The sequence below is a fragment of the Xyrauchen texanus genome, chromosome 34, assembly GCF_025860055.1.
Source record: "Xyrauchen texanus isolate HMW12.3.18 chromosome 34, RBS_HiC_50CHRs, whole genome shotgun sequence".
NCBI lineage: Eukaryota > Metazoa > Chordata > Actinopteri > Cypriniformes > Catostomidae > Xyrauchen > Xyrauchen texanus.
The window spans coordinates 16,141,066-16,165,064 of NC_068309.1; the positions used below are offsets into that span (position 1 = coordinate 16,141,066).

The 23,999-nt window shown below is 37.9% G+C and overlaps 3 protein-coding genes across 7 annotated transcripts in view; 1 reads left to right on the forward strand and 2 right to left on the reverse strand.

Annotated features, from left to right (window-relative positions):
- Nucleotides 1–1,416: 1,416 nt before the first annotated feature.
- LOC127627858 (3'-5' exoribonuclease 1-like) lies at nucleotides 1,417–7,205 on the reverse strand. Its single transcript, XM_052104451.1, has 7 exons — nucleotides 6,906–7,205; nucleotides 6,256–6,413; nucleotides 5,895–6,108; nucleotides 5,596–5,679; nucleotides 3,367–3,476; nucleotides 3,149–3,263; nucleotides 1,417–2,215 (listed from the first exon to the last, which is right to left on the reverse strand). The coding sequence occupies exons 1-7, from the start codon at nucleotides 6,987–6,989 to the stop codon at nucleotides 1,973–1,975; spliced, it is 1,008 nt and encodes a 335-aa protein (XP_051960411.1). The 5' UTR covers nucleotides 6,990–7,205; the 3' UTR covers nucleotides 1,417–1,972.
- An 822-nt stretch (nucleotides 7,206–8,027) lies between these two features.
- On the reverse strand, nucleotides 8,028–11,368 carry LOC127627914 (protein phosphatase 1 regulatory subunit 3B-like). 3 transcript variants are annotated; one of them, XM_052104529.1, is made up of 3 exons: nucleotides 11,230–11,342; nucleotides 10,916–11,105; nucleotides 8,028–9,984 (listed from the first exon to the last, which is right to left on the reverse strand). In XM_052104529.1, exon 3 carries the CDS (start codon nucleotides 9,951–9,953, stop codon nucleotides 9,072–9,074), a length of 882 nt encoding a protein of 293 aa, XP_051960489.1. In that variant the 5' UTR covers nucleotides 9,954–9,984; nucleotides 10,916–11,105; nucleotides 11,230–11,342; the 3' UTR covers nucleotides 8,028–9,071. The 3 variants fall into 3 exon arrangements, with proteins under 3 accessions (XP_051960489.1, XP_051960490.1, XP_051960488.1); XM_052104530.1 differs by lacking the exon at nucleotides 10,916–11,105 and having other exon boundaries at nucleotides 11,230–11,368; XM_052104528.1 differs by lacking the exon at nucleotides 11,230–11,342 and having other exon boundaries at nucleotides 10,916–11,216.
- A 9,092-nt stretch (nucleotides 11,369–20,460) lies between these two features.
- The window catches only part of LOC127627740 (poly [ADP-ribose] polymerase tankyrase-1-like), a 130,967-nt gene continuing 127,428 nt past the window's right edge, over nucleotides 20,461–23,999 (forward strand). For all 3 annotated transcript variants that reach the window (XM_052104260.1, XM_052104261.1, XM_052104262.1), the window contains exons 1-2: nucleotides 20,461–20,932; nucleotides 23,318–23,542. In XM_052104260.1, the coding sequence (XP_051960220.1) occupies nucleotides 20,473–20,932; nucleotides 23,318–23,542 (685 nt within the window). In that variant the 5' untranslated portion in view covers nucleotides 20,461–20,472. The remainder of the gene's footprint in view (nucleotides 20,933–23,317; nucleotides 23,543–23,999) is intronic.

Below are 23,999 nucleotides of genomic sequence, written 5' to 3' on the forward strand. Positions count from 1 at the left end.
AAATCTAAATAAATCAGTCAAGACCTCAGAAATAAAATTGTGGACCTCCACACGTATGGTTCATCCTTGGGAGCAATTTCCAAATGCCTGAAGGCACCATGTTCTTCTGTATAAACAATAGTATGCAAGTATAAACTCCATGGGACCACGTAGCTCAGGAAGAAGACGCATTCTGTCCCCTAGAGATGAACATAATTTAGTGCGAAAAGTGCAAATCAATCCCAGAACAGCAGCAAAGGACCTGGTGAAGATGCTGGAGGAAACAGGTAGACAAGTATATATACCCACAGTAAATGAGTCCTATATCAACATAACCTGAAAGGCTGCTCAGCAAGGAAGAAGCCACTGCTTCATAACCGCCATAAAAAGCTAGACTACAGTTTGCAAGTGCACATGAGGACGTAGATCATTACTTTTTGGAGAAATGTCCTCTGGTCTGATGAAACAAAAATGTTACTGTTTGTCCATAATGACCATCATTATGTTTGGAAGAAAAAATGGTGAGGCTTGCAAGAACACCATCCCAACCGTGAAGCATGGGGGTGGCACTATCATGTTGTGGGGGAGCTTTGCTGCAGGAGGGACTCGTGCACTTCACAAATAAGATGGCATCACGAGGAAGAAAAATGATGTGGATATATTGAAGCACCATCTCAAGACATCAGCCAGGAAGTTAAAGCTTGGTTGCAAATGAGCATACCTCCAAAGTTGTGGTAAAATGGCTTAAGGACAACAAAGTCAAGGTACTGGAGTGTCCATCACAAAACACTGACCTCAATCCAAGGGTCAGAAAATATGTGGGCAGAACTGAAAAAGCATGTGCGAGCAAGGAGGCCTATAAACCTGACTCAGTTACATCAGTTCTGTCTGGAGGAATGGGCCAAAATTCCAGCAACTTATTGTGAGAAGCTTGTGGAAGGCTACCCAAAATGTTGACCCAAGTTAAACAATTTAAAGGCAATCCTACAAAATACTAAAAGTGTATGTAAACTTCTGACCCACTGGGAATGTGATGAAATAAACAAAAGCTGAAATAAATAATTTTATCCCGACATTTCACATTCTTAAAATATAGTGATCCTAACTGACCTAAGACAAACATTTCAAAATAACTAGTAATACAAAAGACTGAATGTGCTTCGTGTTATTTTTACATCTACTCCCTTGTTTATCTTGGTACTGCATGGTCTTTATAAATTAAGAGATATGGTGGCCTTAAATGTGAACTTTGTGTTGACAAAACATGTTACATAACCAAAAACAGCTAAAAATATATGTTTAAGGGTGCAAAGTACCCAAGTTAATCAGTTTAATCAACAAAAATGTAGTTCACCTGCAAATCAGACCTCAAGAAAACAGGAAAAACTAAATATTTACATGAAAATCTATAAATTATTACAAAAACATCAATCAGTGACATCATAATTTATTGGCAAAATAATTGTATACAAATGTATCATTTCAGTTGTATAGAGGATTACATTTCTTGTTTTGAGGCAAGAATGTGAGAATGTGCAACATGGATGAAAAAAGCAAAGTGCAATTATTAATCATCCAGCAGTTAGGCTTGAAATAATGACTGTTACTACAAAAGGCAATTAGTTTGGTTAGCAACCTTTGTGCTATTTCAGTTTGCAAATTCCTCAGTAGCAGGTTTCAGAATACAGTACATAAACTCAATTGGCTGTAAGGGTGAAAGCACAGAATCACCATACTGATCTTGAACCCTGATCCACTTTAATGTGAATGACTGCATCAAAGGTTATATCACAAATTAAAAGAGTACACATTAACGGAGCAATTTTTCCAGAACAAAGTTTAAAGTTTACCCAAATTATCTGGTGTACACAAAGTTCTTCCCTTAAATGTGATCACTGTGGCTGACCAATGCCCTCTGTTTCAATTCAACATCAACATCTGTTTGTTCACATCAAAGAAATAACATGTTATTTTTGTAAAAAGAGTGTCTTTTTTAATCTCTGCTCCTGGGATTTTGAGGTGCTGGTGCTCCTTCAATGGGAGCAGAGATGGGCACGCTCCGTGGTTCCCCTAAATGCAAGCACTCGTTTACCTGCAGCTGACAGCCGTCCTTTAGCATGTGGATAGCAATTCTACCAATGTTGCGGGAGTCATCTAAACCACAGTGGGGACGCCCTTCGTAGTGCATCCCGAGATTCTCCAGCATGCAGATTAGTTTAGTCTGAGTACGGGGAACCTGAGAGAGACCAACATAAGACTCATGACCAACAAAATAATGAATGTTTTTGCATAATTCTTGACTGCTACTCCCACGCCTCCTGTGTCCTCTACAAAACCTCAGGCACTCTCACCTTTAATTTATTTGATGCGTCTGAGTATTTAAAGGTATAGTTCACCCAAAAATGTACATTTTCTCATAATTTACTCACCCTCATGCTATCCCAAATGTGCTTTGGTTTACTTTCTTTCTTTGTTCTGCAGAAGAAACAAAGATTTTTAGAAGAATATATCAGCTCTGTTAGTCCTTGCAATGCAAGTGAATGGTGACCAGATATTCAAAGCTCTAAAAATCACATAAAAGTCCACATAAAAGTAATCCATAAGACTCCAGTGGTTAAATCCATATCTTCAGAAGCAATACATTTGGGTGAGTAACAGATCAATATTTAAGTGCTTTTTTTTTTTTTTTAAACCATTAATCTCCACTTTCACTTTCAAAATATGACAGAATATGAAAGTGAAAGGACCTAAATATTGATCTGTTTCTCACTCACAACTAATATATAGCTTCTGAAGATACAGATTTAACCACTAGGGTCATATGGATTACTTTTATGCTGCCTTTGTGATTTTTGGAGCTTGAAAGTTCTGGCCATTATTTACTTGCAATGTAAGGACCAACAGAGCTGAGATATTCTTCTAAAAAAAACGTAATTTTTGTTCAGCAGAAGAAAGTCATTCACATCTGGGATGGTATGCGGGTGAGTAAATAATAAAATAATTTTCATTTTTGAGTGAACTAACACTTTAAGATATCAAAATCCTCTATATACACATTCAAATGAACAAAAACTTCCCTTATATGGTTCTATAAAAAATATTTATTATTTATTCACTGCAATTTTGTAGAAATAAAAAATCATTAAAAAAACTATACATGAAAACATACCTTATAAAAGTTTGCATAAGACTTTCTGATATTGATCCACTTTCCGGCGAACTTTGGGTATCTGATGCGACTCAATCGACATTGAGTATAAAGAAACTTTCCCATGTCCCATGACCTACACAGAAAGACAGTGGACTATATAAAGTAGTACTTCTTTGAAAAGTATGCCTCTGCATACAGAATATAAAAAATGCCTTAAAATACTAATCCATTCTTACCCATCTGTCAAAAACATATAGCTGTACTTTGTGCCAAGTTCTTTCTTCTGTAGCCAAGAAACTGCTCGTTTTAGAACTGCATGGAATGTATCTGCCTCATCCACCATTATCTGAAATAATAATTAAACAATAAGAAGTGAGGACAAAGCAAAAAGTGCGTTCAAAATGGTGCATTCAAGTCATGTCGGAATGGTTGTATTTACAAGTTGAATGCAGTCAAAATTACGAGTGGGGAAACTCTGGATTTGCTTGTAGGCCCACCTTTCTGAGTTGGGGGCATGTCAATTTAAGAATCATGGCTGAAGCAAATTGTTATTGCTAATAATTTACTTTTACTTTATTTTAACTGTGCAGTTTAGTTTGTACTGTTAATGAAGAATAATGATAAAACTTGTCAGAAAGTAAGCCTGATTTAGCTGGTTAATGCAGCGACAAAAAACTAAATTTCCCATCATTATATGTGATCGCACAAGAATGATACAAAAGATACAGTACATTCGGAAAGTATTCACAGCGCTTCACTTTTTCCACATTTTGTTATGTTACAGCCTTATTCCAAAATGGATTAAATTCATTATTTTCTTCAACATTTTACAAACAATACCCCATAATGACGTTTGTTTGAAATCTTTGCAAATTTACTAAAAAGCAAAAATCACAAGTATTCACAGCCTTTGCCATGACACTCAAAATTGAGCTCAGGTGCATCCTGTTTCCACTGATCATCCTTGAGATGTTTCTACAACTTGATTAGAGTCCACCTGTGGTAAATTCAGTTGATTGGACATGATTTGGAATGGCAGACACCTGTCTATATAAGGTCCCACAGTTAACAGTGCATGTCAGAGCACAAACCAAACCAAGCTATGAAGTCTAAGGAATTGTCTGTAGACCTCCGAGACAGGATTGTATTGAGGCACAGATACATTTCTGCAGCATTGAAGGTCCCAATGAGCACAGTGGCCTCCATCATCTGTAAATGGAATACGTTTGGAACCAACAGGACTCTTCCTAAAGCTGGAAGCCCGGCCTAACTGAGGGATTGGGGGAGAAGCGCCTTAGTCAGGGAGGTGACCAAGAACCTGATGGTCACTCTGACAGGGCTCCAGTGTTTCTCTGTGGAGAAGAACAAGCATCTCTGCAGCACTCCACCAATCAGGCCTGTATGGTAGAGTGGCCAGATGGAAGTCACTCCTCAGTAAAAGGCACATGACAAGCCACCTGTTGTTTACCAAAAGGCACCTGAAGGACTCTCAGAAAATGAGAAACAAAATTCTCTGGTCTTATGAAACAAAGATTTAACTTTTTGGCCTGAATGGCAAGCGTCATGTCTGGAGGAAACCAGGGACCGCTCATGACCTGGCCAATACCATCCCTACAGTGAAGCATGGTGGTGGCAGCATCATACTGTGGGGATGTTTTTCAGTGGCAGGAACTGGGAGACTAGTCAGGATCGAGGGAAAGATGAATGCAGCAATGTAGAGACATCCTTGATGAAAACCTGCTCCAGAGCGCTCTGGACCTCAGACTGGGGCAAAGGTTTATCTTCCAACAGGACAACGACACAGCCAAAATAACAAAGGAGTGGCTACGGGACAACTCTGTGAATGTCCTTGAGTGGCCCAGCCAGAGCCCAGACTTGAACCTGATTGAACATCTCTGGAGAGATCTGAAAATGGCTGTGCACCGACACTACCCATCCAAACTGATGGATCTTGAGAGTCCTGCAAAGAAGAATGGGAGAAACTTGCCCAAAAATAGGTGTGCCAAGCTTGTAGCATCATACACAAAGACTTGAAGCTGTAAATTATTTTTTTAATTGTAATAAATTTCAAACAAACTACTTTCATGTTGTCATTATGGAGTATTGTTTGTAGAATTTTAAGGAAAATAATGAATTTAATCAATTTTGGAATAAGGCTGTAACAAAGTGAAGCACTGTGAATACTTTCCGGATGCACTGTAGACAATGCATTAATTACACACCTAATGCGTGGCTTTGCTCTTTTTTTTTTTGCATTGGTGCTAAAAAAAAGCTTCCTGTCTTCGCTAGTAAGTGAAAAAGAGAGAAAGAAATATGAAATTACAAAACAGTCTGTTCTTTCAGAGTAAAATCACTTGAACGCACATTGCATCATATTTACAATTTCCAACCTTGTAGTACAAACTTCCCAGGAGAACGTGAACACAAAACACATATCACTCAGTAATCATTTTATGAAATCTTGCCTGCGTGATCCCGGTAAGTTTTACACAAAAATCTGAGAGTTGCAGGTTCACTTCTGGCTTCACATACTCCTGAAATGAGTCTACCTGCAATGACCAGAATGAAATGACAAACTTAAAGTCCTTTAAAAGAATTAATAATAATACGTGAATTAATGTTAAGATAAGTCTCATTGTTCCTATTTGAAACAATGCAATGTAAAAAAAAAAAAAGAGCTCTAAATATAGTTCAAACACTTTTACTGCATTTGCCTGGCAAGAATCAAGCACCTATTTGCCAGACTATTCCCTCACCAACTCACAATCTCCAAAGTGTGTGTGTCAATCAAAACCATGGGGAACTCGATGATTTCATGAAGGTAGTCAGGTGGGTTATTTTCCTCACACGTTGCCTCGAAATCTACCACACAGATGTAGTCATAGTATACATCACTGTTACCACCTGCAGCAGCTGAATGCAGTTTTTGCCTTTTGTAGTAGCTTTTGAGGCGCTTCTTCAGCACATCCATAACACCTCTGATAAGACCATAAAGACAAAAAAATTAGTGGCAGATCTATATGCTGGCCAGACTGATTAATCTGATGATACGTGGCCATTTTATGGTTAGTGGATCAAAATAACAATTCTATATATCACATATACATTTAATTTACTCTGAGTACCGTGTATCAAGTTTCAGTTCAGCACATTTCGCACGCAGCTCTTCTCTGTTCATTCGGTTAATGGTGCCGTTCGCCAGTGCGATCTCCTTATATACTGGATCACTGAAATCTCCCTGATTTGGGGACAAAGGTTCCTGCTCCTCATTTTTATCACAGGTCTGAGTGAGACAAGTAAAACACAACAATGCTTTAGTATTCTCTCCGAATTGTTTTGTTCAATTAGAGGGTATAGTTTCATCTCCCTTGAATTGTTATAGCATTGTTTCTTCAGTGGAACACAAAAGAGAAAGGCAGAATGCCTCAGTAACCTTTCAATTACATTTATGGAAGAAAGAAGCATTGAAAATAAATTGTGACTAAGGATGTTATGTTTTCCACAGAAGAAAGTCATAATAGGTTTGGAACAGCATAAGGATGTTGACAGAATGATGACAGAATTAGCATTTTTGGGTAAACTAGCGGTTTCAGTCTTTAACGATCAATCTCATTGTACAATCCGAACTGTCATTTACATTTCTGAGGTTGCTCTAAATAACAATAGCTTTGTTTCAACACTTTGCAAGCTGCATGCTTCTTGAAAAACACCAATAATAACCATTAGAGCAAAATACAGTTAATTTTAGTAAGACTGTAGGTGTTTAGACACTCACATTAGAGCAGCATCGTTCCTCTTGATCTTTCCCAGGCGTTGCGATTTTATTTGCAGGTTGACTGATCTCTTTCTGAGGCTCCATGTTTTGACAGTCTAGCTCATTTCAGAAACGCTAGTTTGTGTTTTTCGCGCGATTAAAATATATCTCTTTTAAGCTAAATTCGTCCTAGCGAGTATGGGGAACCTAAACGCTTGTCTCAAACTCTCAAGTTTATTTTGTATAGATATGATATATAATTAGCAAAATCATCAACTTCTGGTTAGATACAATTTGTTAAATGTGCGCCAAGCAACTGACGCTGACCTATGACGTTTGAGCATACAGGAAGTCGTCAATGAAAACACCCTCAGATCAATAATTTCCCAAATAAAAGCACCTCAAACCGAATCGCAAGACTCGTCCCTCATTCATTCATAATACAAAAATAACTAATAAAAAATCACTGTTACAGTAAAACACAATGGAAGTTAATTCAGTCCATTAGTCCATTAACATTAAAAAACACACGGTTTCAAAAGTATAGCCACAAGACGAAAACATTATGCATGTTAACATGATTTTAGGGGGAAAAAAGCAAACAAAAAAAATTAAGAAATTTGGATTTAGTGGCATTAAATTGTTTACCACATAACAGGGTTTACTGACTTCTTATTATTGGTTATAACTTCACACAGATATTTAAGTGATTTTATCACATTAAAATCAGTTTACATATATAATGTAATTATACTGTATTTTCAAGTTTATGAACTGGCCCCATTCACTTCCACCATGTCTTACTGTAAACAAGGTTTTTTTTTTTTTAAATAAACGTGTGACAAGTAAAAATAATTTTTTGTGGTCATCAACATTAAGCCATAAATGCTGTTCGACTGAACATAACTTAAATTCAACCTGGAACATCCCTTTAAAATCGATTCTTGAAAGTTTAAAAGACGCATTAATATTGGCATCCAAGTATGACAAAAGTACTGGTATACATTTTATAGCCATTTACCACTTTAAACAACAGGTTGACTGTAGAACCAAAACACCAATGCTCATTATAAACATGCCTTTCACAACTTAACACATATATTTTATTTCTAAAGAAAGGAAACAAGTCAAATATCTGTTGTTTTCAGATACCAATACTTTATTTACTGTTTTCAGTGACCAGAAAAAAAAAATTAAAACATTGCATTAAAATGCACATATTGAACATACCAAATACCGCCAATAGAACATTTTAACAACAACATATTTAAAGTGGTTCTCACACATCTGTATTCAGTTACAAACAAGAAAGGTTAAAATGAGTGACAACAAATTAAAGTGCATATAGAACAAATTATATCAATACACATCAACTTAACTGCCAACCAACACTAATCTCATAATCCTGTTGTGTAGAAAATTACAGTGAGTATAAGCCACATTTATTAATTCAAAGTTACAGAAATATGGTTACTTTCTTTAGAGTTTTTTCTTCATCATTTAAAACTAGTCCAGGAAAAAACAACACATATATGGAAAGCAGCAGTAACTGCATAATGTCCAATTTCATGGTCTCACATTAATGGGAAAAACTGATCTTCTCTTAGGTCATTCTCTCTGTGCCCGTCGCAAGACTTTTCACATCAAAATCAAGCTCAGTGTTGAAAATTTGACTCCCCGACAGAAAAACCTCTTGCAATTTTGTTCATGATTAACAGTTTAAATACTGGCCTGCAGATTCACTTACAATGTTAAGAATGCAATTAACACCATACTACTGTATAAGGTGCATAGAAAGCAGTAGCTATGGGAGAATTGTTAATAAATCCATTCAAAACCCAAAATCAACTTCAAGAACATACAAACCTGCTAGCTTCAAAGCACCTGATGGTCATTGGAAAATAAACGTGCAATTTGCCACAATTACATATTTGTATTGCACCATCAACAGTATTTGTAAAAATATAATGCTTGTTAATACATATAATACATGTTCTGTTGCACAATATAATCCATTATTATTGACAAAAAATATCTCAAATGTCTTTATTGCTTTACTGTGCAACAAGTCGATAGAATTAGAGGCCAAAGAACAGCGGAAAAGGTGTTGTGGTTTTTAAAGTTTTTCTGCTAGCTGGAACGGTTGCCCTGAGCAATTTTTCTTGCGAGGCATTTTATGCCTTAAGCTTAATAATACGGGCCAATGTCTTCATATCCAGCATAACTTGGCCAACTGGGAAAGATTCCATTCGAACATCTGGGGCTGCCATATCGGTCAAAATGAGTGTCCCAATCACTCACATCATATCGCTGATGGCCACCACTTGAGTCATTTGAATTTGTCTTCAGTGTTGACTGAATGATTCTGTAATTCTGTCCTTGGTTGTTATCCCAAATTGAAAAGCCATTGACCTCATAGCAGATGGCAAACTCAATGCGTTCACATGGAGGCACTTGATCGGGCAAACCTGCTTCGAACGAAAAGGTGTCACGGTCCGTGCCGGTGTAAGTGTCTTTTACATACTGGCATTCCATGTCTGTGTAGCTCTTCCAAGTGTCATATGTAATGCGAAGTTTAACCGACTTCTCAAAGGAAAGGTTTTTGACTTTGACTGTGCCTACTATAGATTTTTCCTTAAGCATGCAGTGCTCGAGGCAGACGTGATCCTTTTCTATACGTTGTCGAAACTTTAAGTAATCTGCAGATGGCTGGTCAAAGTCAAGGCTTAACTCGTTCTTCCCCTCTGACAGAGTCAGCGAAGAGGTAAAAAACTGCTCAATGTCAGTTGGGATGTCAAAGGGGTCATCAAATTCAGAAAAGATCTTCACCATCGTCAAGGCAAGGCCCTTGTGGTCAGCAAAAGAGACTTGTTTTTTGGCCTTGCCGGGCACCGCTAAGGGTGCACTGACCCCATTCAATTCTGACTGCTGCCTAAACGAGCTAAAACTAAGCTTGGAACTTTGACACAGATGTATACATGGCCGCAAGGGCCTGCTGTATTTAGAAGTCCTCATGTTCAGGAACTCATCACTTGACAGATAAAGTGGCATGGCCAATTCGATCGGCATGGTGGATTCGTCGGGAGGGCAGCCAGACACACTAAAAATACAGAAACACATGTCCATTATTTCCATACATTTATATTTCAGGTCTCTGAATGTTGGTTGAAAACTGAAGAATGTTTCAAAACATAACCAATTTATATTTCTCATGTATCGTCTACTTTATTAGAGCACAGCATGCAGTGTTTAATATAGGCCTAAAAGCCTTATGAAATAATTAATCATTAGGCACAGCATGCAGTGCTTAATAAAAACTCAGTATGAAATTATATACATTATGCAAAGACAGCAGGTAAGTGGGGCAAGCCAGTCAAACAAGTTTATCTTAGCTGGAGGCCATGGAGGGGATTTGGAATTGCATGTTGAGAAACAAAGAGATAAGGATGCAATGCATGAGGATGTTGGGCACCCTCTAGTGTTCATTATAATCTATATCAAACATTTAAAAAAAAAAAAAACAACAAAAAAAAACAACATCAAAACCCAATTCAAAATTAGCAAACGACTAGGTTCCTCATGGTAACGACAGTATTCGTTATATCATGTTACCATGTAAGGGTAGTGATTTCACTTCCCGAAGGAATAAGTTGTTTCACGAAAGTCTTCATTTTCAACAGATGCTACATTAATTAGAATGCGCAAGCAACAAACAACTATATAATAGAATTACTTTTACACAGTAAAAATACACAGCCGGAGTTCAAATGATTTTCACGCTAAAAAAAAACCTGTAAAACATTGTACTAGCTTTGATATGATACATTATGCTCGCTTTCCCCCATAGCCTATATGGTATTGTTCCGGCATGTCAAAGTGAAGCACAAGATAAAATTATTCTCGAAGTTTAAAACAGAAAATGATGCATTGCAGTACAACACATTGGCAAAGCAACTTTACAAACAAACTGTTTGATGCACAACTGTTGGAACTCATTTGATATTGCAGCATTCGCCATGGGTTAAACATACCATCACGCCATACCATACTACTTCCTTCGTCTAGAACATCCTCTTCTGGCTTTATCGTTGATTCTCAAACGCGTTTTCACTAGTATATTTGAAAGCTTTTAAGCCTAATATCCACTGTGGTTTGGCCAGCGTGCATGTCTCTTCCTGGTTTCGTAGTAGTCGTTTCCCAGCCAGGGCACAATAGAGTTTCCTTTATATGGTTATAAAAAAAAAAAAAACACACACTTGCATGCAGGAACACGAATTAACTGAGTGCAAGCATCTCTTTAAATGGACCCTACTGAAGCAAACATAACATTTAAGTTAGTGCATACCTGTATTACTGTATTTGAAATTGGGGAAATGGGTCAAACGTCTTCATAAAGCCCAGTGTGTTAAATGAACGCTGTTTCGGCTCAGGAGAGAAATAACCTCCTGCTGCTGGTTGATATGTGCGGCACGAGTGAACTGTTGAGCTCAGCCGACACCAAAATTGCATTTTTGCCAACGATCAGCTCGTGTTCACGTGTACTACCTGCTTGGGCCAATCATCGCAGAGTAGAGGGGCATGCATGTATCCCGCTGATGGATGGGGTGTCACATGACTTTAAGGACTGGGGGTCAGTATGTCAGGCCCGGAGCCCCTACTGTGTGGTAAAAATAGCCATTAGCCAACACTTTTCCAACCATAAACAAGAACCCACCAACTTCAACGTGGTTTCACATTCTATTAGCCAAGTCAAGTAATTTATTTTTATAGCGCTTTTCACAACACGCATTCAAAGCAGCATTACAGATCATCATATCTTTAAAGTCTTAGAGTCATCATTGTGTAGTTAGATTAAATATTATTGTAAATTGTGTATAAAAATAAATAAATAAATATAGCCTCAAGCGGCAATCGTTGGGGTCCAAGCACATGTGAAGAACCAAAATGATCAGAATTGACAGAAATGGCCCAGTGGATGACAAATAAAACAAATTGATGGAATAGATCCTGCCTAAACTAAATTTGTTGACAATTGGCGAAAAATGTGATTCGTTACTTGGTTGCTGGGGTAACCCCATATGGTTGCTAGGCAGTTACCAAAGTGATACTCAAAAGGCTCCTTGCAACCCTGAGTCAAATGAACGAAGCCAGAAGTCTCTATGATGTTCTGGTGCAGAGATATGTGATTTGTTACTTGGTTGCTAGGATAACCACATCTGGTTACTAGGCAGTTACCAAGGTGATACTCAAAAGGCTCCTTGCTACCCTGAGACAAATTAATGAAACAGCAACTTGCTACGATGTTCTGGTGCAGAGATATGTGACTTGTTACTTGGTTGCTAGGGTAATCCCATCTGGTTGCTAGGCAGTTACCAAGGTGATACTCAAAAGGCTCCTTGCTACCCTGAGTCAAATGAATGAAGCCGGAAGTCTCTATGATGTTCTGGTGCAGAAATATGTGATTTGTTACTTGGTTGCTAGGATAACCACATCTGGTTACTAGGCAGTTACCAAGGTGATACTCAAAAGGCTCCTTGCTACCCTGAGTCTAAATAATGAAACCAGAAGTCTCTAAAACCTTCTGATCTTGAGATCCCCATCTAAGCATTTTTAATGTAAGTCAATGTGGTTTGGTAACTAGGGTGCTCTAAATGGTTGTTAGGGTGTGGCTAAGTAGTTTCCATGATGATACGTGTAGAAAGATTGTTAACACAATTAAAACAAGCCAACTATCATGTCTCTAGGCCATTCTGATCCAAAGATATCACTCTCAGACAGTCTGAATGGATGTCAATGGGGTTTGGTTGCTAGGGTGCTCTAAATGGTTGCTAAGTTGTGAGTAAATAGTTTCCATGATGTTACCTGAAATCTGATTGCTAACCCAATTAAAACAAGCCAACTCTCATGTCTCTAGGCCATTCTGATCCAAAGATATCACACTCAGCCATTTTAAATGGATGTCAATGGGGATTGTTGCTGGGGTGCTCTAAATGGTTGCTAGGGTGTGGCTAAGTAGTTTTTCAAGTGGATACATGAAGACTGATTGCTCGCCCAATTGACACAAGCCAACTGTCATGTCTCTAGTACATCCTGATCCAAAGATATCCCTCTCAGCCTTTTTTAATGGAAGTCAATTGGGCTGGTTGCTAGGGTGCTCTAAATGGTTGCTAGGGCGTGGCTTGCTAGTGACCAGAGAGATTCTTATTGGCTGATTACTAACCTGACTCAAAAGATCCAATCCCAAAGTGTCTACGACCGTTCTGCAGATATCATTCTGAGCCATTTTGAATGGAAGTCTATGGGGCGGTTGCTAGGATTCTGTAAATGGTTGCTACGCCATTTCCAAGATGATACATAAAGACTGATTGGTAGCCCGAGTGATATGAGCCTGCCCCTATGTCTCTATGACATTACGATTGGGAGATATGATCCCACAAATTTCATTGTCTTGTCATACTAGGAAAAAAACAATTGTTTTCATTGGCGAGACCCTTGCCATAGTATGCCTATGGTACATTTGTGGGCATGTTTTACCCCCCAGGGATACATCTTACCCCAAATCGCATGTAATGCTCCAAAACGGCTTGCTAGGCCATATGAAATGAGTCCTCCTACATTTCTCTATGAAACTCTGATATGATCCGTCAAAGATTGTCGCATGCAAAGTCTATGGGATTTTTCGGTATGTTTTTTGCCCCCCAGGGGTACACCATAACCCCCCATCCCTTAGAAAAGTAATAACTTGTGGGTCTACGCCGAATGATGTGGGACGAGTCAAGCCAACCTAAACATCAGGTGCGGTTTCACACAGATTTGGTATTTTTTATATTCCTGACAGTTATAGCTCCACCAAGAGGCAAAGGTATGACATTTTTTTTCATATGTCAAATGCACACAGCTTATATTTTGGTGTAGATTTGTGACATTGAATCAAAGCTTAATACTTTTTTGATAATTATTATTAATGTGACTCCAGAGAATCTTTCTGCACTGGTTTGGTTCCGATCGGGTGACCGAACTAGGGCTACATCAAATAGCTGCTAAAATATGATTTTGTTAATGGTGGCCATGTTTTCTAGGTATATGACTGTCCTTATAGACCTTGATGGCACCTTAGATGCAAACACTGCAAAAGTCAATCAGCCCATAATATTTAGATCCATTTGAAAGTTTTTACTTTTATAGTGCCACCAAGAGGTGAAGATGCACAATTATTTTCGTGCATCCTTTGAATTACTCCATACATATGTGCACCAAATTTGGTGGCAATATCTGATTCTGTTCAAGAGTTGTAACCATTTTTGAAAAGAGGCCACGGCCATTACGAACGTTCTGACGTACCGTTTAATGATAAATCAAAATATCAAAATTACTTTGATAAATTTTCATTTTGGGACTCCAGAGAATCTTTCTGCAATGGTTTGGTTTCAATCGGGTGAATGGCCTAGGAATAGTTAAGAAAAATTCATCTTTTTAAATAATCTCAAGTATTTATTGAACGTTTTGTTTCACACCAGTGGTCCTCAAGGTAAAGTTGTTCAGAATTAAGAGATCCACAATATGGCATGAATAACGTGTTTCTTTGTGCAACACAGCAGTATATACAATGATTTTCATGCATGTAAAATGCCATAGCGCCTCCCGGTGGCCAATTTTTGTCAAATTTTGTACAGACCTCTTGGGCCAAGAGACAAATAAGCATACCAAGTTTAGTTCAGATCGGCCTTATTTAACAATATATAAAAGCTTCTGAAAGCTGATTGGTCGATGACGACCATGTTTGTAAAGATATGCGACTGTCCTCATATATCTTTATGGCACCTTGGACAAAAACACTGCAGAAGTTCAAGTCAATCTGACCTACGGTTCCATAGTTAGAGCCATTTTTGTTTTTTTAATTATTATAGCGCCACCAAAAGGCAAAGGTGTGCAATATGTTGTGTCCTCACAATGAGCCCATACTTATGTGTACCAAATTCAGTGATAATATCTCAATCCGTTCAAAAGTTATAACCATTTTAGTCAAATGGACACACCCACTACGAATGTTTTGGCATACCGTTTGACGATAAATCAGAATTTCAAAATGTATTTGATAACTTTTCATAATAGGACTCTGACTCTCTGAGACTCGCTGGGTCTTTCTGCACTGGTTTGGTTCCGATCGGACAAACGGCCTAGGACGAGTTTGTTTTAAATTTGTTTCAAACAATCCAAAATAGTAGGAAAAAAGAATGGCGGAGCAAAATTCTGACAGTGGGTACTCTTCAGCATTTCTTAAGGAATTTTGCTTCTAGCCCTTACGGTTCAAGAGTTATATAATTAATCTATTTTTTGTTTTATTTGCAATAACGCCACCTATCCTGCCTAGTTTGGAATCTCACCCAGACACTTTTAAGGCAGAATTTTGTTTTATAATACGAAGAAAAATAATACAAAAATCTGAAAAAATACAATAAGGTTCCTGCACCTTTGGTGCTTGGACAAAACTCCATAAGATGTTGATTAATGCAGCAAAAAAACCTTTTGAGAAACCAGGCTGACTGTGGGCAGAGATCAGTGAGGTGCATCACAGTTCAACCATCAGGTAATTTCGGTGAGGTCTATCCTAAGTCCAAGGTTCAGACAGTGGCATATAAAGTATCCCATGTAAATCACTTGAAAATAATTCTATAACTCTATGAATGATTTTAAGTTTTTGCCCCTTCAACTCAATGTATCAGTTTTTTTGAGATAACAATCTGTGTAAAATATTGTGTATTGTACCTTGTTACAGAGAGTTTGAAAATTGTAAAGAGAGAAATATTTGTATAATTAAAAAGTTTATGCTTATAGGGACAGTTCACCCAGATATTAAAATGATCTCATCATTTACTCACCATCATGCCATCCCAGATGTGTAAGACTTTCTTTCTTCTGAAGAACACAAACAAAGATTTTTGGAAGAATATCTCAGCTCTGTAGGACATACAATGCAAGTGAATAGTGGTCAGAATTTGTGTATGGAACTACTGTCTTACGTGATGGATCAGAATCTGCCATTGCTGGTTCAAACCAAATGATGCATCCAAGCCTCTCAAAAACATCACTTAAGAACTACTAGTATCACGGCTTGGGCTATCTCTATCATGATATTGGAGAAACAAGGATGTGTGTGTGTGTGTGTGTGTGTGTGTGTGTGTGTGTGTGTGTGTGTGAGAGAGAGAGAGAGAGAGAGAGCGAGAGAGAGAGAGAGCGAGAGAGAGAGAGAGAGATGGAGCATGTGCAATCACCTGTTGATGGTGCTGTTGTCTGTTAGTCAGCTTTCTGAAGATAATATCATTTTGGTGAAATGCATCCAATTTTTCAGAGGAAAAATAGCTGTCCAAGTGATCACGGAGTGCTGTTGAATGTAAACACTGAGTGATGCTGACACAAAAAATATTACACACAAAAATTGTCTTTTGCCTCCACCTGCTGGTTAAAGTACGTAATGTCACAAAATTGAATGTAAAGCGAAAGATGGCTCTTAACATATTTGCAATGGTCTTACTCTCTTAATGGTACGAACACAAGCAGAGTGATACACAGAGTGAAGCGTCCGAGTGCTGATGGTGTGAGACCATCAGTACTCATAGAACACCTCTCGTCCAGTCAGATTAGAGGACCAGAACTAAATATAGTATATTGTAAAATATACTGTATATACTTTGATTTAATGATTGTATATCTCTACACCATATATGAGGTTAAATAATAAAAAATATATTAATATAGTAATTATAATTAGTTTTACAGCTTTTTAATCTTATTTTTCACTCTTAGTATTTAGTATTTTTGTGTGTAATTGGCCATAATGCAAAAATTTGCTAAACTTTAACGTTGTAAACATTATGTCCCAACATTAATTCCATAGAATTCACGCAATATTCACAGTGGTAAGAGTTTTGAAATACCAACAGGTTTAAAAAACAATTAAATGCTCATGTTTTTTGCCATGTCTATCTCATAGAAGAACAGTTCTGCTTTCAAGGAGTGAGATTAATCCTTAGTTTCTATGAGGAGATATCAAGACACTAAATAGAATACTTCACATCAGAGCCACAACAGCACAGATGGTCTAGAAAATCCAAAGAATAATTTACTAGAACCAGATAGAGGAATATTATAGGAAATACCAGCCACAATAAGAAGAAGAAATAAAAGAGTAGTTGTTTTAAGCAAAGGGTTTTTAAAATAGTGGACTATAACATACTGTAGAGAAGGCCAATCGAACAACAGCGGTTCAGGCAAGTTCATTTGAAATCAATAGATAGGACAAGTAAACAACATGAAAATTAAAAAGACCTCAAGAGGTCAAATGATGGGAAAGGTGCAGTATCTTTTCATGCTTTTTTACTGGGCCATAATTATTTTTGTAATGTGCTTGATCAAATGTGAATAAAGTATAACAAACTAAAAAAGTTTTAACATTAAAATAATTTTCCTTCCATAAAGTTTTCCTTAGAAAACGTTCAGTTTATTTGATCTAACCATCATAATACACCTATTGTGATCATATTAAAATATTAATGATCTGTTATTATACCCAGTACCTTTATTTTTGATCCGACAAAAAGAGTGGTTCCATTAAATGGTTTTAACATACTGACCTTAATTTTCAAGAGCAATAACTGGAAATATTGTGCTTGGAAAAATATTCTCAGACATGTTTGCATCATTGACCACTTAAAATGACATATAATAATGTTGTTGACATATAAAATGACATGATATATTGCAACTATGTAGAAAGGGCACAGCAGAGTTTTTATGGTGGCTACAGGGGGCCATTTTGAACCTCAGTGACTGACAGAGCAGGGTGACAAAACTTGTAGCTGAACAGAAATGGAGAAGAACTCTTGAGCACATGATGCATCCCTGATACATGTTTGCAAAGAAGAAACCAAACTTTACTAAAAAGCTAAATTATTCAATAGATAGATAGATAGATTGATAGATTGATAGATTGATAGATGACATGATAAGAAACTAAAATAGCTTTGTAAACAGTAAAAGCATACTGACTGTGTGATAAGAATGTCGCAATTCTCAAACAAAAATAAACATTATGTAACAAGGATCAAACTGGCGGAACTTTAGGTACTTAAGCTGGAACTTTCATCCCAAATGCAGTAGTAGTTTTTCAATGTGGGTTGCCAAACATTTCCAAACATCTGAGAAAGAGATCTCTCACCCCAGGGGGGCAAAAGCGGGGTCTTTCCCTATTTTAGCATCTGGCCTAGAGTTGAAAATTAGACTTCATAAAGAAACCTTTCTGAACAGGGTTTAAAGTAAAAAAGAAACTAACACACAAAAAAGAATGATGTTGCCAGCAGACACCATGTTTGTCTACATAAACAATAAATCTACAAGGCACAATTTGGCATTACCAGCCAGAGCTGTAAAACCTATATGTTGCCTCCGAACGGAGCACATCGGACGAACAAGAATTGGCTCAGTCTTTGATGAATACTGGAGGATGGCTTGTCATTTAAACTACATTAAACCTAAACCTAAAGGCTACGTGCCTAAGGTTTTATCAATGCCTTCCCTTCAGGGCTTAGGTGGTTCATTTGCATGCCTGTTTTTTTTCCACCATTGATGATGAGCAATCTATGTATATGTTACGCACAGTGAGGGCATTTCATACATGTGTTCAGCGTAGGCTGTCAGATTAGCTCTTTATTTGTTATGGAGGATGCACACAAAAAATGTCAGTCTACAAACAAAGGCTCTCTCACTGGATTGTTGATTTGATCGCCCTCAATTAAGTATCACCTATGAGCATGCACAAATGGTGTTTCCTTACAGGACATATGTTAGGCAGCAGGATGCTCCTTGCAAAACACATTTGTGCGATTTAGAACATGGACATGGCATTCATCTCCTCACAAGTCCTCTATGTATAGAGTGCTTCTTACATTCAAGCGGGTGATCCCAAGCCCTTATTATGGGTGGCTACCAACTATAATCAACACAGCCACCTGATTACGTGCTGTTGAACTGCCCGATGCCCAAACAAACTTGTGTCCATTTTACACTACCACCTGCATACAGACAGTTGTAAATGTTCAGAAAGTCACAAGTACTTTCATTGTAATACAACTTCCTTCCTGACTGGGCTCGTGAAGGGGTTAATTCATACTAATATGACTATATAGTTCATATGTCCATTCTAAGTGCCCCAGTCCTGGCTCACCATGAGGTTTATGCATGTGCGGTATACTCAGGTCGGTCGCAGGACTGCGGCGTCATGCTCTTTCAATAAGTATTCCCATAAGAAATTAAACCTATTTTTCTAACTATGTTGTTAGAGGCTTAATAAACCATACTGTGTATGTCTGTATGGTTCATATAAGTTCCAGACTACGTTAATTTCAAACTGGCATCTGCTATGTGGGACTATTCATATACACTTTAATATGAATTGTAGCCTGTGAAAATATCTATATTTAGTGTTATAACTCTGGGAGTGTAATGTCATGTAGTGCGGCGTGATTTGATCCCGTTCCCCATAGTGCTTACGGCAATGTTGAGTGAACTAATTCGATAAGGAACGTCTCCGGTTACACAAGCAACCTTGGTTCTCTGACATGAAGGGAATGAGACATTGCCAAAGCTGGTCCCACTACTACTTCAGAGTTTCATAATTGAGTGACTCACTCTTGTCCCTCAGTCAAACAATTCTGAAGAAATGGTGACTGCGTGCCCGCTTATATTCAAAGTTTTCCTGAGCAACCTCTGGGTAACGCCATGATGAATCTAATGGCCTATTTTGTGAATCTAGTCTTGAGACAATGTAAAAACTACTGAAACGAGCAATTCAGATGGAGAACAACAATTTAAGTGTTATTTTGAGTAAAAAATTATTTCAGGCTCACTTTGTGCAGTTGTTGGCTGTCATAACATAATGATATCAACGAAAAACAAACTTCGGACCATCGCTTCATGACATGATCTGCATGGTCAGGTGAGGCACTGTCAAAAAACGGTAATCTTGACTCTGTTAAGTATCAGCACTTTAAAAGCCACATGTTTTTGAAAATGTTTACAAATGTAATACTTTAAACATCACATTATCTGCTAAGAATATACGCCAAGCGAAAACACCGGAAATTCAAACCAGGCGAATCGTAGAACAATTTGATGTTCAGGAAAAGGGGCAGTGCTTAGACACCAATCAAAGCATTGGCAAGATTGTATAAGGGTTTCAACAAGGTCGTGTAAGGACACTTTCTCCATAGTACTTAACGCAATGTCTCGTTCCCTACATCTCAGGTTACATGTAACCGGATACGTTTCTAAAATACCTTATTACTACAATTATTGTTTCTATTGAAAGCCATAATAAATTAACATGGAAATGTATTTCGAATATTTCTGTCGTATTTAATTTCATTGTTGATGACAGTGGTAGCTATGGTTAAAGTAAACATGGGTTTTTTAAAGGACACATTTCACAAAAATATTTATGTCGTGAGCATTTGAAACCGGAAGTTTCACATGGACACTTCCCGGAAGTTCTCCCAGACTATTTTCGCTGCCAGAGGGGGATTTGTGTGCGAAAATGGCGACGTCTCGTCGCACTTCCCAGCAGCAACAACAACAACAACCAAACTTATCCTCCCCGTCACGAATAGGCTCTAGTCCCCTCACGCTTCCAGAACAACCTCTCGATACCGGCGAACCCGCTGCTGGTGGGGAGTCGGAGAGAACCGGGGAACCGGAGATCACTCCTGAAACCCCCACTCCGCTCCTCAGCGCTAGTAGCAGCAGCAGCAGCACCACCAGCTCCAGCAGCACTAGCTCATCTACCACCGGCGGGGGCAGTAGTGCGGGCTCCACTCCCGACTCCGGTAGTGCCAGTCCTGGAGGCAGCGGCTGCGGGACGAGTGGGGCTTTCAGGGAGCTGTTTGAGGCCTGCAGGAATGGGGATGTGTCTAGGGTGAAAAGGCAGGTAGATTCGGTCAATGTAAACGCGAAGGACATGGCCGGGCGCAAGTCCACCCCGCTTCACTTTGCCGCAGGTAAATACAAATGTATATGTTTTCGATTTATCACGACCTGGAAAGAAGCCAGGTAGCCAGGTTTAGTTAAAGGTCGATTGCTAAACAGCATCTTAAAGGGGTTTAAAGGAGAAGGGATAAGGGGAATAAAGCAGAGTTTGACCAAGTCGGCAATTAGGACAAACATGTAACATCTAGTAGAAAGTTAACCACCGCGTGAGCTATTTCGGCAGCTCGTGTTTGTTTTCGTTTGGTGCGCTGCCCAAAAGTGAACAAAGTTCAAGATAGAGCCTAGATGAACTACAATAGATCGATATTTGATCGATAATAGCATTGAACTTAGTATTAAAGTTTTATTTATACTTGAATGTCTAAAATTAGCGTATACTTTGGTTTCATAATAGGAAACTGAAGCTAGATCCTCGCATATCCTGTTAAAGGGATAGTTCACCCCAAAATGAAAGTTCCTCATCTACTCATCCTCATACCGTCCCAGTTGTGTATGACTTTCTTTTTTCTGCAGTACACAAACTAAATTTTTTTTAGAAGAATATTTCTCCTCTGTAGGTATATAATGCACGTGAATGGTGATCAAAATGTTGAAGACCTAAAAAGCACAAAGACAACAAATTATTTCATAAAACAATCTGTTTTAGATGATAGCAGACCAAAATTTAACTACTTTATCACTGTATATCTTGCCATTGCTGTCTCTATCATCAAGTCATGATTTCTAGGGGTGTAAATCGTAGGTTTCATCACGATGCAATCTTATATAGATTTTCTAAACCACCAATTCTTTCCCAACTCTCAAAGTCTGCCGCAATACTATTTCAAATATTGGGCCTGCAATCGAAATTATGATATTATGTGCATATTTTTCACAATCAATTACATTTTATCTCTCAATAATTATAATATTTTCAGCTCTCTGAAAAGTACATATACAGCATCCACATTGAGACATCCACAACAAAATAAGGTACTTCAAAAAGTGTTTAAAAATGGGAAAAATATCATAAAAATATAAAAGAATTAGATAAAAATATAAAGGTACAACATTCTGTACTTAACCTATTTCTTGAGGGCACAGATTACAATCCCATGAATCATTGTGAATGATGTCATTGAATAAAAAACAATGGAAATACTGTATATAACACTATTTAGGTTGTTGATTATAAGTATAGAAACAGTATATTTCATGTTTATTGCAAATTATTCTGATATGTATAAATAGACTCGATTACGTCATTCACGGTGCATCGTGGAAGTGCGAAAAGTCGCACCCAGGCACTTCGCAGGCTTGGTTGACCGAGGGTCTCTGATTTGTCAAGCTTTCTCTGCTGGACCATTGGCAATGTAGTTGTTCTGCGATCAAACATTATTTTTAAACAAATAAGTTAACATAACACAGACTGATGGCTTCATTGGAAGTGTATACTGTTGATAAACAACCTCATAGCGTACATAGATCTGTCTTAAAAGGTTTATAGGTTATTGTTGAAAACCAATAATGTGCTGTCTGTTTTTTCTTGACAACAATTTCCACAGAAAATGTGATACAGTTTACTGTGATAAATGTTAGTTTGGAAGAGTCTTGTAATTTATGCTGGTATATATGCAGATGGTTTCTCTTTCCCTTGTTTGTTCTGTTCAGAATGTTGGGGCTGTCTAACCGTTTGACATGGTTAAATAGCTCCATAGTGCTTAAAAATGACAAGGATTACTTAGGAAATTCTCATGTAGAATTCAAATGGGTCAAATACACCACGATATCGAGAGAAGCGTGCATATGATTCGCTCTATTCACCGGAGCTCGCATCACTCACAGAATCCCGGTTGATGAACACTCATGGATAAAGCAGAGCGCAACTACAGACTTCAATCACTCCGTACACATTCGTGTCCAACACGAGAAGGATATTTAGTGCTTATAAAGTAAGATGAATATCATAAAGTTGCTGCATCGCCTGGCAGAAGGTGACTGGCATTGAAGAGTCAAAATAAACGTGCATCTTTAAAAAATATATATCGATTTTTTAAGCAATGTCATCGATGCAAAAAATATTTTTTAAGAATCAGAAAAGTCAGAAATTCACTGACTCTCTTTATTAATTAGCGTTTGTGTTGAAATTGGTTTATTTCCATCCTATTCATAACAAGTTGTATACTTAGTCTATAGCATGCCAAACCAAAACTCAAAAATAGTTTGTTGTTTTCTGTTGAAACAGGATATGATATCATGTTTAAAATAGATAAGCTCTGACTATAAATGCGAAGAGTCACAGCACAGTACAAAACGTAAAATAGTTTTCTTGGTAGGCATGATTGATAGGCTTCTTATAAACCTTTTAGAGATTAAAAAGTTGATGCTTCCTGAACGGATATTGTTGTATCTTGTAGGTTTTGGAAGGAAAGACGTTGTGGAGCATCTCCTGCAGACGGGGGCAAATGTGCATGCGCGAGACGATGGAGGGTTGATCCCGCTGCACAACGCATGTTCTTTTGGTCATGCTGAGGTGGTCAGTTTGCTGCTGTGCCAGGGGGGAGATCCCAACGCCAGAGACAACTGGAATTACACTCCGCTTCATGAAGCTGCCATTAAGGGTAAAATCGATGTATGCATCGGTAAGTTCTTCACCTCTGAATTTTAAGTTGGAAAATAGCCAAACATTCAAACCTTTTGTTCGGTTGCATTGTGTCTAAAATTAACTTTTTGCATGCACGTGTGAATTGCGGTTTTCTTTTTTTATTATTTGTATGGCTTTGATTTTTATTCATTTCATGTCATTTACATCAGTGAGGGTCAGATTATCATTCTTACCTAATAAAGTTACCGGCCAAAGAGCGAGTAACTTGTTTTAGGCAATTTATTTGCCAACGACAATTTTTACTGTCATTTGGTGTTTGGCGAGTGTTAATTTTGGACCCTGGTTGCATTGATTAACATAGTATTAAGTCCTAGAAGATTCCGTGTGTAAATGCAAACATGTTTCCAGAGTAGAGTGTGCTGGTTTATCATGTTGTATTTAGCTGGTGAACGTGTCAGCTATGTAAATTGAAGAGACGAATGGTACAATCTTGC